The sequence below is a fragment of the Vombatus ursinus genome, unplaced genomic scaffold (assembly GCF_900497805.2).
Source record: "Vombatus ursinus unplaced genomic scaffold, bare-nosed wombat genome assembly UNPS02007284.1, whole genome shotgun sequence".
Taxonomy (NCBI): Eukaryota; Metazoa; Chordata; class Mammalia; order Diprotodontia; family Vombatidae; genus Vombatus; species Vombatus ursinus.
The window spans coordinates 23,038,600-23,051,620 of record NW_020947062.1 but is presented as its reverse complement, the minus strand read 5'-3'; the positions used below and the strand labels follow the sequence as shown (position 1 = coordinate 23,051,620).

Below are 13,021 nucleotides of genomic sequence, written 5' to 3'. Positions count from 1 at the left end.
TGGCATATAATAGGTGCTTAATAAACTTGCCATTGACTTGTGGCCATGAGTTGACTCAACAGTCTTAAAAGTTCCTTTTAATTCTGGATCAATCAATAAACATTTATTAAGCACCTATCATGTGCCAGGCACCAGGCTAAGCACAGGGGATATTGAAAAGAGGCAAAAGACAGTCCCTGCCTTCAAGGAACTTGCAATCTATCGGGGGAGAAAACATGAAAACATATATGTCTATGGTTCTATGCTCTTGGGAGAGGGTGCTTCTATGTTCCTGGGCAAGTCACTCTTTGGAGGAGGTTAGATTAGCTCAATGGTGTCAAATATGTGCAGCCTACAACACTCCTAAGTGACAGTGAATCAGATTAAAATATAATTGGGAAATATTTAACAAAATAAATAAAAATATCATAGAAAATAGATAATGTTAATATGTAATTTTCTAAGTCAATGTGTGGCCTGCAAGGATCCTTATGGATGGTTTAGTGTCCTTATTTCTATTTAAGTTTGATACCACTGACCTAGATGATCACTAACTTATCTTTTAGTTTTAAATCCTATGAACTCAGCATCCCTATTTTTCCTTGGTTAATAGTACCAAAAGTCACTTATCATAATTAAAACTAGGATCACAAATGGGAGAGCATTTGAATTTAAGAATAAAAAAAAACATATATCATCTATCAGTTGGCCATTAGTATGAAGGAAATTATGCAAAATGATGTTAAATGCAATAAAATTTTAAACTCAAGAACCTGGAAAGCATTTTGTAGATATAACATCTTAACCTTTCTTTCCTGGAAATAGGAACTGTATAGGACCTCCTATACAAAGTAATGTTGCTTAGAGAACACTCTCTGCCTAGATGAGACAGATAAGCCAGCTTAAAAGCCAGCTCGTCCATTTCTGTGACCAGAGATAAATATGTCTGTTTACTTTTGGCTCCCAAACAGATCTGTTTCACTGGAATTCCGTTAGAACACGCAGGCTAATCTGTTTACATGCAGCACTGGGCAGTGCTGATGGATACTGCCTCCACCCATGATATCCAAGTCACTAAGCCTGTATATTGAATGGCTACATGGCTCCATATCCCCTCACTACAAACCAACTTAACTCTCACAATTTTCATTTGCAATACTTTGTCTACTTCTATGCAGATGCATAGAATCATAAGATCATAGAAATAGAACTAGGAGGAACCTTAAAGATAATCTATTTCAGGAGTTCTTAACTATTTTTTGTCTCAATCACCCCTTTGGCAATATGATGAAACCTATGGGCCTTTTCTCTGAATAATGTTTTTAAATGTGTAAAATAAAAGACATCGGATTGTAAAGAATACCAACTATGCTAAAATACGGTTATCAAAATATTTTTTCAAAAAGTTCACAGACCAGGTCGAGAACCTTTGATCTAGTCCAATTCCCCCATTTTACAGCTCAGAAAACTGAGGCCAAGAAGGATTAGGTGATTTGCACAGGGGCACGCACATACTCAGTAGCTGAGCCAGGATTCAAACCCAGGTCTTCTGACTTCAAAACTATCACTCTAAGTCATTAAAAAAGAAAAATCTCTTTGTTCAGGCTCTCCAGCACGTTGTCCATCGCTTTGCATCTGGCACAATTCCCATTTCAGGGCTCCACACTCAGAAAAGTGCCAAGTGTGCTTACTGACTGATCTTCTTTTCTAGAATCACATGATATACAACAAACACATGTGTCATTGACTAAGAATTAGGAAAACCTCACACAAGAGGTTTCATGTCTTCCCCTAGGCCTTAAATCAGCTCTAAAAAAATCTATCACAGTCCCATCAACAGTAAAAATGGGGGGGTGGGGGGAGGCAAATCAAAATTGTCCCATTTGTTCTGTAACTTAATAAAGTGACATTCTAAAAGCATATACTTCTCTAACATGTTTGTACATGTTTCATAATGTCTTTTTTCTTTTCTTTCTTTTTTTTTTGTATTGCAACATTTCAGAGTTTTTGAGGCCACATGCAGTTCCATTCACAGAGCTCACAAGCATTCTTATCTCCACACATGCACGCGCGCACACACACATACACACACACACACACACACACACACACACGGCAGCCTTAGCTATGATTCCTTTTGGATGCCACTCCAGGACCTACGTGGATTTTCCGCAGATTTTCCTCTGGTACCACTGTTTACAATTCGTGAAGTACTTCCTGTTGGTTCCAATGAGCTTCTGCACAGCACAGACATTGGGGCTGAAAGGAAAGGCAAACACATCAGAAAGATGTTAAGCAGTCCATCCATTCACACCAACTAAGCTAGAGTTGCCTGGGGCCTGAGCTGCTCCTGGGTTGACAGCCACCTCTACAATTTCTGGACCACTCAAGTGCCATGGATTGTTGAGCCCTATATTTGCAATTCAGAAGACCAAAGTCCTGATTCTAACATTTGCTAGCTGTGTCGCTAATGGGAGATCACTTAATAAAATCATAACTGATGCTTACATAGTGTTTTGTGCATTACAAAGAGCTGTACATTCTATCATTTGATCTTTAGAACAACCCAGTGGAGAGGCACAGGAGATGGAGAGACGATACTGGAATTCAGAAACCCAGGGTTCAGGTACTGCTCTTATATGCTATGATTATATGCTAATTTTGTGAGCAACAGCAAATTGCTTAACCTCTCAGTACCTAATAACTCTCTAATATTCTGTTCCAGACATCGTCTTGTCTTGATCCAAAATCCAAAACAAAAAACAAACAAAACAAAAAACCTCTCATAACCTGTAAGATAAGTACTATGGATATAATTATCTCTATTTTACAAATGAGAAAATTGAGGCTCTGAAGAGTGAAGTGGCTTGCCCTTAGTCACTCTACATTCTCAGAAATGGAACTCAAGGGTCTTGAATCAGTTCTAGTGTGTTCCCATCATACCATATGACCTATCTGTGATTCTGTTTCTTCATCAGTAAAATGGCAATCACCATATTTGTACTATCTACCACATATAGTTACTATGATGAAAGCATTTTGTAAACCCAGAGACAGCATGGTACAGTGGAAAGAGTGCTTGATGTGGAATCTGAGGATCTGAGTTCAAATCCTGGTTCAGTCATTTACTATAGTGTAACTGTGGTCAGGTCATTTAACCCTTCTATTCCTCATTTTCTTTCTCTGTAACAATGTGAATGGCTTCTATGTTGTATTTGTTTTCTAAATCTATGATCCATTGGGAAAACGAGTTATTATTATCACATTGAAATAGCAATGTGCTAAAATACTCTAACATCCTAGAAGGGTGAACGTCACTTCCAAAGATGCTTAACATGAAAGCAGAGTTAGCCTAGAATATCAGAGTGGTGCTGATGAGGCCAAAACCATGGATTCTATCTTTATGTAAGTCATTTTCGTACACAGAAAAACTGTTTCATGTTAACAGACTACATCTTGTCACTACTATCTGGAGCAAAAGAGGCATTTGGTTTGAAAGCTAGTGAATGAGTGAAATGTAGCTCATTCTCGCTACCACAGAAACAATTTAATAAGTCTGCCCTATTATTGTCTGACCAGGAGAGTCAAGTACTCTCCCTTCTCTTTTCTTCCTGTCCAAATCTAACTCATCCTTTACAACCAAGCTTGAGTCTCTCCTTTCCTACTATGCAACCTTCAACCGAGAGCCCTCACCAAATATCATAACCTATTCCTGTTATCTCCTCCTCTGATCTCTACTATTCCTATTTAGAGACCATAGCTAGTAATGCTTAATATAGGCGGCCTCCTATTATTCATTTGCTTCCAGCAATGGGTCTCCTCTATTCAATTAGATCACAAATTTACTAAGAACCAGTACTTTCTTTTGTACCTTTTTTATGTTCTCTCACAAAGCCCAGCATGGAGGTATCTAGGTGTGATGGAAACAGTGGTGGTGGATTCAGAGTCAGAGGAACTGGGGACAAATATCAACTCAACTGTGGTTACCTTGGTGTACACTTGGTTATAAACACTTGCTAAACACTGAGCTTCACTTTCCTCATTGGTAAAGTTGAGGGTAGAGGGTATGGACTAGTGGATCTCTGAATATCTCTTTCAGCTATAAATGCAAAATTAGCACATAGGAGTAGATGTTACAGAAATATTTCTTGAAGCTACTTGTTGAAGCATATACAGGTGAAGGAAATTCTGAAGAAGGAAATGGCAAACCACTAGTATCTTTGCCAAGAAAACCTCATGGACAGTATTGGTGCCCTATGGTCCATGGGGTCATGAAGAGTAGAGCACAATTGAATGACTAAATAACAACATACAGGTAACAAGACATTTGCTAGGGAAATTAGGCTCATTGTATTTCTCAGAATTACAAGACATGGCCTGGGATTTCTTAGGAAAGAGTCTTTTATAACTCCAAAGGAAGCCTGTATTGTTTTGTTTATTTTTTTTTCTTTTTTGGATTTTTGTTTTTTAGAATGTAAAGTCCCAACTGTCTATTTCCCTGAACTTGACCTAAGTTATATCAATGTTTCCATATGAACACCTGGAGAACCAGAGGGACTCATGACTAAAATGTCAATGGGGCTTCTGGCTGAACCCCAAACAGGCAGTTCATCTTGGCTGGATCACAAGTTAGAAGAAAGCAGAAGAAAACAAATGAAGACTTTCTGAGAGTTCAAAATAGTTTTGCATTTCAAGAACTCTGGATGACTTTTTAAAGTAAGGCACTTGAGTCTCAGAGCTCAAAACTGAAACTATTAACTGCAAAGTTAATCACTAAACATTTTTAACGCCAATCCGTATCCACTTTGCTATAATTAAAGATCTATTTTCACCTCCAGTGGTTCCCTAATTTCTTTAGGATAAAATATAAACTTCTTAGTTGGTATTGTGAAGCCCTCCAAAATTTGGCTCCCACCTTCCTTCTTCGGCTTATTACACCTATGTCCCCTTTACACATGATATAATTCAGCCAAACTGATTTACTAGGTGTTTCCCAGATTCTGCATACCATCACCTGCCTCTGTACTGTCCTCCATACCTGGAATGCATTCCTTCCTCACCACTGCATCAAAGAGTCCTTAAGCTTCTTTCAAGGCTTAGGATCATTAATTTATATAGACACTCAATTCAAGCAATACCTTTCACAGAGAGTCTTTCCTGATTCCCATGTTAGTGTTCTCTTACTCAAATTATTTTGTATTCATTTATCTATGTAAGTGCTGTATCCTCTTGGTTGCAGGTAAGCTGCTCAAAAAACAGAAATGTTTCCTGTATTGTTCACACCAAATACGGTGCCTTGCACGTATAAAGATTTATGATTTCATTGGCAGAAGGAACTTCCAGGTGAAAAAACTCCTCTTCCTAAAGTAGATCCACATCAGGTCTCTTATTTGTCCCATTTATAGAGCTGTCCAGATTACTGAGAGTTACATGACTTGCCCAGGGTCACATATATGACAATCTAGGAACTTCGAACAAAGTTATGAACCTAGAACCTGAAACAGTGTAGACACTATACATCCTTACTCAAGAACAGTCATCATACACTACTTTCAGATGCATGATCCATAGTATAGAGCCTTGCTGATAGTCATTCTGTAATATTCCATCTTATTTGTGTGTTATGTTATATGTGTGTGTGTGTGTGTGTGTGTGTGTGTGTGTGTGTGCGCGCGTATGGGGGAGCAAAAGGAATGGTGACCAAAAAAAACTTGGCACCAGATTAAAAAACAAACAAAACCAACTACCTCCACACTCCATTTATGACTAGAAGTAGTGGTAGTGGTGGTGGTGGTGGAGGTGGTATTAATAGTTCTAGCAGCTTGCATTTATATAGCACCAACTATGTTCCAGACACTGTGCTAAGTATTTTACAAATATCATCTCATTTTATCCTCACAACAACCCTGAGAGGTAGGTGCACCTATTATCCCCATTTTACAGCTGAATAAATTGAGGCTAAATGACTTGTCCAGTATCATACAGCTACTAAGTAAATATCTGAGGCTAGATTTGAACTCAGATCTTTCTGACTCCATGCCCAGCTCTGTATTCACTGTGCCACCCAGCTAAAATAGTAGGATTATTGATATAGAGCTAAAAGGAACCTCAGAGCCTATTAGTCTCAATTACTAATCTTAGAGCTGAAGAGACTAAAGTCCAGGGCCTCAGTTCAGAGTCACACAGGGGTTAAGTGGCAGAGCTGATATGTGAACTCAGGTTTTCTGACTTCAAAGCCAGTGATCTCCCTTCTCTATGGTGCTGCCTCCCAAAGCTCTGATGCCAGCTGGAAAAGCCCAGTGTCTAAGTGAGTATAATCTGGGTGTGTTGGGCCGGAAGGGGAGTGGTGCACAGACACCTCTTCAGATTATCATAATGCAACACGGCAAGGGAAGGATTGCAATCTGAACTCCCTGAGAGCTCAGTTCATCAGGTCCTCAAAAAAAACCAAGGTCCTGAGACGGAAATCAAAGCCACCCCAGGTCAAGTATGTGGTCCAAATGTCACACAATTCACTCCAGGAAAGATGGAGAGGGAATATAAAGAGAGGGAGAGAGGCAAAGGGAGCCTGGCAGACAGACAAGTGTGGACAGAGGCAGAGAGACAGAGAAGAAACAATGTGCCTTCCAACTTGTGAGCAGGCAAACAGAAGCAGCCTGAGCTTTCATGGAGGGGTAGCACATTAGTCTGTTCCAAGTGGATTGATATGTGCATCTTTTGTTAGAGAAATAAGACAGGGAGTTGGTTCATCCACAGACAGTCTTTGTAGGCAGATCCCCTGAATGCTGGTGGGATGGTTTTAGCTTCTCTTATAAAGAAGTTGACTGGTTTCCTACTTTGTTTCCCTCCTCTCCCACATCAAATCCAAGCATAACCTCATTCATTTCTTCATTCAATAAATGTTTAATTTAGTCCTTAGTGAAAGATGAAACTGCTACAGGCTTCTGCATTTCCCTAGCCATCTCAGATCTCTTTCTCTCCTCTAGATGAAGCTATGGTTTGTGCTCTCATGACACTGGCCAGGCCAGGAACTTACTTCTTTGGTCATGAGGATGGTCACAAGGACATTGCACTCAAATCCAGACTTAGACCCAGTCTCTCGAAAGCTTCTTCCAAAGCAGTGGAAGGACAACACAAAATACTGAAGTCATGAGGGACGAAAGCTGCTTCCTTACTACTCCCCTGAGGAAGAGAGAGGTGACCAAAACAGGAGTACTCTTTCCCTCACTCCATTCCCCTTCCCAATGATGACTCAAGATCACTCTGGAGAATTGGAGGTGGGAGGGGAATAAGCATTAGTGTCTACCATGTGCTGGGCACTGTGCTAAGTGCTTTTTGTAACTATTATCTCATTTGATCCTCACAATAACCCTCATGCTACATTTTACAGTTGTGGAAATGGAGGTAAACAGAAGTTAAGTGACTTGCCCAGGATCACATAGCTAGTAAGTGTCTGAGGTCAGATTTGAACTCAGGTCTTTCTGAGTTGAAGCTTGGTGTTCTATCCACTATGCTACAGCTAGAGTCTTCTCTTTCCACTCCCAACTCTTTGGAGTAAGTTAAGTAATCACTGGAAAGAACAGTAGAGGAGAGAGTACTCTAGAGTAGGGGAAGGGAAGGTCTAAAGTCTCTCTAAGAGTTTATTAATTACAGGCAGATCTGTCTCCCCACTGCCTAGAATCATCATCTGAATTCCCCATTACACTTGTTTTTTGAAGTCTACCTCTATCTGTCAGGCCTGAATACCATCTATCACCAAAGTTCCATTTCCAGGTCTTAACACTAGCCACAAATGTTAACTGGTTTGAAAAACACATCAGGAATCAGCTACACAGCTTTCATGGAGGGGTAGCACATTAGTCTGTTCCATTTTTTGCATGCATGGAGAGTGTAATAAAGTACGGGATGCCTGTCTCTGTAGTATATTCCATACCCTTTACCACATCCTAATCTCTTACTCTTTGTCATGAATGGCAATTGCTGATCATTTTATAAGTGCTCCAAGAGCTCAGTGCACAAAGACAACACTCCAAAGGTTCAACTGAGCCAGGGGCTTGAAGACCTTAGTTCAAATCTTGGTTCTACCAATTCTGGGGCGGGCTGTGGGCAAGCCACAGCCTCTCTGGGCCTTGATTAGCATCTTTATCTTGGATAGAGATAAGCAGACCCAGTTTGCTGCTTTTTGGGGGGATAACATGAGGAGTGATATGACAGCATATATATGAAAGTTCTATAAGTTTGAAAGAAGAGAGCTACTAAATGAATTTGAGGTATTGCTATAGAATATTATTAGTCACTCTTTTGTGAATTGCATTAGATCAGGACAAATACATCTTCCAGGGATCACTGCCACAATTCCTTGAGTCATCTTTATGACTTTATCAACATTTTAGGTTGTCCTTTTCCCCCAGAAATCCTTTTAAAATACTTTTAACATGAAAACTTAACTTCTAAAAACTTTTACAAGGAAGAAAGTTACACCTCTGCCTAGAAAGACTGAAATTAAACCAAGAATGGAATTTGGGAGACAGACAGAGGGCTGAGTATCCTAATAGTTGAGCCAGAAGGAACCTTATAAATCTAGTCACCTCCCCTTATTTTACACTTGAGGAAACTCTCACTGAAAGAATAAGTGAATTGTCAAAGGTCACTTAGTGAATTAGTGGCAAAACTCGGTTTGGAATAGAAGTCCTCCATATATTCTCCACAATTCTTTACACTAACCCATAAAGTCCCTTCAGACTGATAGGACCTTGGACAAGCCCCTTAACTTCTTAGCGCCTCACTTAAATCATCTGTAAAATTATGTGGATGGACTAGATGATCTCTAAGCCCATTCTAGCTCTCATTTTCCAATGTTCTGGCTTATCCTCTTGCTCCTCAGGCAAAGGGAGCTATCCTGGGTGAAGGAGGAAGAAGTTGATTTTGAAAAAATTTTTACAGGAAGAAACCCTTACCTCACATCAAGGGCTTTTTTACACCCATGGGGCAGACAATGCTGTAGGACCATGGAAACCATTTGTAGATCCCAGGAGGAGCCTCCTAACTGCCTAAGGGCAGTTAGGTACCATTTGTATAGAACTTTAGGGTTTGCAAAGCACTTTGCAAATATTGTTTCAATTTATCCTCACAACAACCCTAGGAAGTAAGAGCTATTATTATCCCCATTTTACATATGAGGAAACCAAGGTAGATGGAGATTAAGTAACTTGCCCAGCTAGAAAGTATCTGAGGTTGGATTTGAGCTCAGATCTTCCTGATTTCAAGTCCAGCATTATATCCATTGCATCATCTTCTTTGGATGTGGAGCAAAGATATTTAAGCTAAAGAGGAGATCAAAGAAAATATCTGCTGCTTCCTTCCTCACTTCGGAAGAATAGATGGCTGATGATGGTGAATCAAAGGTCTTCGGACTTTCACCAAGATGAAAATTACTCCTGTAATCCCTCCCCCACCTTTACTTGGGATCAACTCCATGGCAGTAGTGTCAGGAGCAGCAGAGATTGCCTTAGTCACTTCATGTTTTATTTGCTAGGACCACTATAGAGTAAATGACTCAGTCACAGAGGGGCAGACTGATACAGATGACTCTTCCCCCCCAAACATATTATGGGCTTTCCTACCTCTGTATCATTACTCACACTGTTTCCATATGCCCGGAACATCTTTCTTCTCCATCTTAGACTGTTGAGTTTCTGTCTATCCTATAAAGCTCAATCTTAATGTCACCTCTTCTATGATACTGTCTCTGATCCCCTCACCCCCATGACCTTCCTCTTAGAAGGAAAATACCTCCTACTTGTTTGATTTGCATTTCCCTAATGTACATATCATATATTATTGTGTATTATAGTTTTCTGTATTTATGTCTTATTTTCCCTTTATCATTTAAGCTCCATGAGAGCAGAGCTCATGCCTTATAAAAAGTTTCTAGTTTTAGATATCATAGAATCATAGATTTAGAGGTGAAAGGCACCTTAACAGTCATTTGGTCCAGCCCCCTTATTTTACAATTGAGGAAACTGAGAACCACAGAAGTTAGGTTACTTCCCCAAGGTTGTAGAGAGAGGCAGGATTTGAATCCAAGCTTTTGGACCCCAAGTGCTCTTTCTACAATCCGATCCTGCCTTTCTTTTACTTCTTTTGCAGACAGAGCAACTGAAACCTGACAAGGTGTGATTTCCCTAAGTTTACACAAGTAGTTAAGCATCAGAGGTAGGTTTTAAATGCATGTCCCCTCACTCCAGAATCAGTATCTGTTTCATTGTGCCAAGCTGCCTCAAGCCCACCTTATCCAAACTTTATCCACCCCATCTCGGAGCCTAGAACATAGCTTGGCACATAGGTTGAACTTGATGATTTGTTGAATTGACTTCCTTTCTCCCTCTAAAGAATTAAGCCCATATACAGGGTCCAAGCACCAACCCCCTCCAGTGACCAGAGAGAGGGAAAGTGGTAGAGATCCACCCCACTCTCCTTATCCCAGGGAGCTCCACTCCTGCCATGGAGGTAGGGATGTGGGATAGGGGCAGTTCATTTATCTAAACCTGACAGACTCATGCCCTTGGCAATACACTGACCCCAAACCTTTGCTCCAACCTGTTCCCATACCCTCTCCCTTAGGTTGTCCAACTATCCCAGAAACAAGAAAAAGTCAGTCCCCTCCAAGCTACAAACCCCTAAAAGCAACGGGAAGCCAGTTCTGGGGGCAGGGCCCTGGAGCACATGATCTGACACAGAAACTTTGTTTTCTTTGGTGGGAGGGAGGCTGGAAATTCAAAAAAGGTGGTTGCAGTTTGGGATCTTTTATTTTTTGTTTAGCTCCCAAAACAACTTGTCCAGCAGGAAAAAGAAATAGAAGTGACTGAGGCAATGAATGGCCTGAGAAAGAAACAAGTTTTTAGTGGAGTTTGCTTTCTGAAGTTCCTGGGTCCCCCTCTCCCTCCTTTCTCTAGCCCCCTCTTTTTTTTTTTTTTTTTTTTTTTTTTGCTGTCCCAGGCTTACCCGTGCTGCCTGCCTCGGAGCCGGCTGTGTTGGAGTACAAGCTGGTAGGGAGACTTGGCTGGCCCTGCAAGGGTCTCCCCCAGGGTCAGGGCCAGAGCCAGAGCCAGGGGCAGCGGCCACACAAAGGACTTCATGGTCTTGGGACAGGAAGGGAATGAGGCTACGGAGCTGCAGCTCCGTACACACACACATACACACACGCACACGCACACGCATACACTGTCGGGCTCCTAAGTGGAAGTGAGAGATCCACCAACTGGGGAGCCAGGTTAAATAAGAGCAAGGGAGCGGGAGAGGGAGAGGCTGGAAGGGGGCGGAGAAGCCCCAGCGCCTGAGCAATGTATTGCAATGGGGAGTTACCGTCAGTCCAGAGGCGACTGCCCTCAGCACCCCCTCCCTACCCCACCCCCACCACACACTTGGGGATAGCCCTGAACCTTCCGCAGTGTTCATTTTCCCCTTCCTTTGTTCTCCCTTCTAAGGCAACTCCCCCTTTCCCCACCCTACACATATGTGTTGGTTCACTCATACAGATCCTGAGAGGCAAATCTGAATCGATTCTGAAAGGGGCTAGATTCTACCGGGATCCAAGAGCAAAAAGTGAAGGGTGCCAAGCAACTTTCCCCACGTTTCCCAAACAGATGCCAGCCCCAGTCCAATGGGCAGCCCATTCATGTGACCCTGTGAGCCCTAGCTTTGTCTAAGAAGCACGCTCAAATCACCTTGCCTAATTAAAATCAATGACTCCACCCAGACTTTTGAGAAACCTTGCTAGACCTCAAGCGAGATTACAAAGATAAATAAGATATTGTCCCTGCCCTCAGGGAGCTTGCCTTCTAGCTGCAGAGATAAATGGTAAAGAGTAGAAGCACTTAGTAACTAATACAAGGCAGTTTATAATCAAGTGCAGGTCTGTGAGTAGGAGAGATGGGCACTGGACTTTTGGTTTCATTGACAGAGGGAATTCTGCATGAGGAAACTCTCTAGCAATGTAGGTTGGCATTCTCTCTGTAATTTATAACCTTAAAGAATTGCCTAGAGCACCATGGAGTTGTATCTTTTTCAGAGTCACAGGGTACAAAACATAAATACTCTCTAAGTTCAAGGGAGAAGTAGGAGGGCATTGAAGGTGAAAGTAATTAAGAAAGAAAAAAAATTAAGAAAGTAATCAAGAAATAAGTTGCCTGGAGGAACCAGGACTTGAGCTGAATAAGGGTAGGTAGGATGTGTAGGATTTAGAAGAAGTTGAAGATTGTTTCACAGTGGTGTAGTAGAAAGAGTTAGGAAACTTGAGTTTCAACTCTGAAACAAACAGGCTATGAGTGTTTGGGACACCTCTTTGGGTCAGTTTTCCCATTCATAAAATAAGGGGGTTGGGCTAGTTGGTGTCTATAAGTCCTTCTTTGAGCCTATAAAATGAATCCCATAATAACAGCACTTAGCACCATGCCTAGCATATAGTAGGCACTTAATAAATGTTTATTGATTGACTGATTGATTAAAAGGGTCTAATATAACCTGGAGGGGAAATGTCAGCAGTTACCCTGCCGGGGCTAGATTGGGAAATTAGGATGTTTGAGTTCCATTTTCCTCCAAGCAGAACTTTTGTGTTTTCCTCAGTGCTTAGGCCAACTAAGTCCAAACTTCCCTTTTTATAAATGATTGAAACTGAGACCTAAAGAAGCCCAAGATCACTCAGGGAGTAAGTAGCAGAGTCAGGATTAGAACCCAGGTCCCCTGATACCAAATCCTCTCCTAATTCCATGCCTCCAATTTCTGTCCCTTATATACAACAAAAGAGCTTTGATTTATAAGTATGGTTACATCTTCCATTGATGCAAATCATAATCCCTTCATTCACGAGTTGCTGTGGCCATAAAAAATATCATCACTTGATTACCAACTCTCCTATGAGAAACCTTAAAAAATTTAGCTAGATTGTACCTCATGTGACAGCCCCAGTCCACAGATAAGTTCTTTTTCTAAGCTGTTCTGGCTTGGAAAAACATGTCAGAGTTCATAGTTCACTGTTATACCT

The 13,021-nt window shown here is 41.1% G+C and overlaps 1 protein-coding gene across 1 annotated transcript in view; it reads right to left on the bottom strand.

Moving 5' to 3' along the window:
- Positions 1-11,238, bottom strand: part of TGFBI (transforming growth factor beta induced) — a 59,784-nt gene extending 48,546 nt beyond the window's left edge. The window contains exons 1-2 of the mRNA XM_027849037.1: positions 10,984-11,238; positions 2,140-2,238 (exon numbers count right to left, since the gene is read on the bottom strand). Of these exons, the coding sequence (XP_027704838.1) occupies positions 2,140-2,238; positions 10,984-11,117 (233 nt within the window). The 5' untranslated portion in view covers positions 11,118-11,238. The remainder of the gene's footprint in view (positions 1-2,139; positions 2,239-10,983) is intronic.
- Between the last annotated feature and the right edge of the window lie 1,783 nt (positions 11,239-13,021).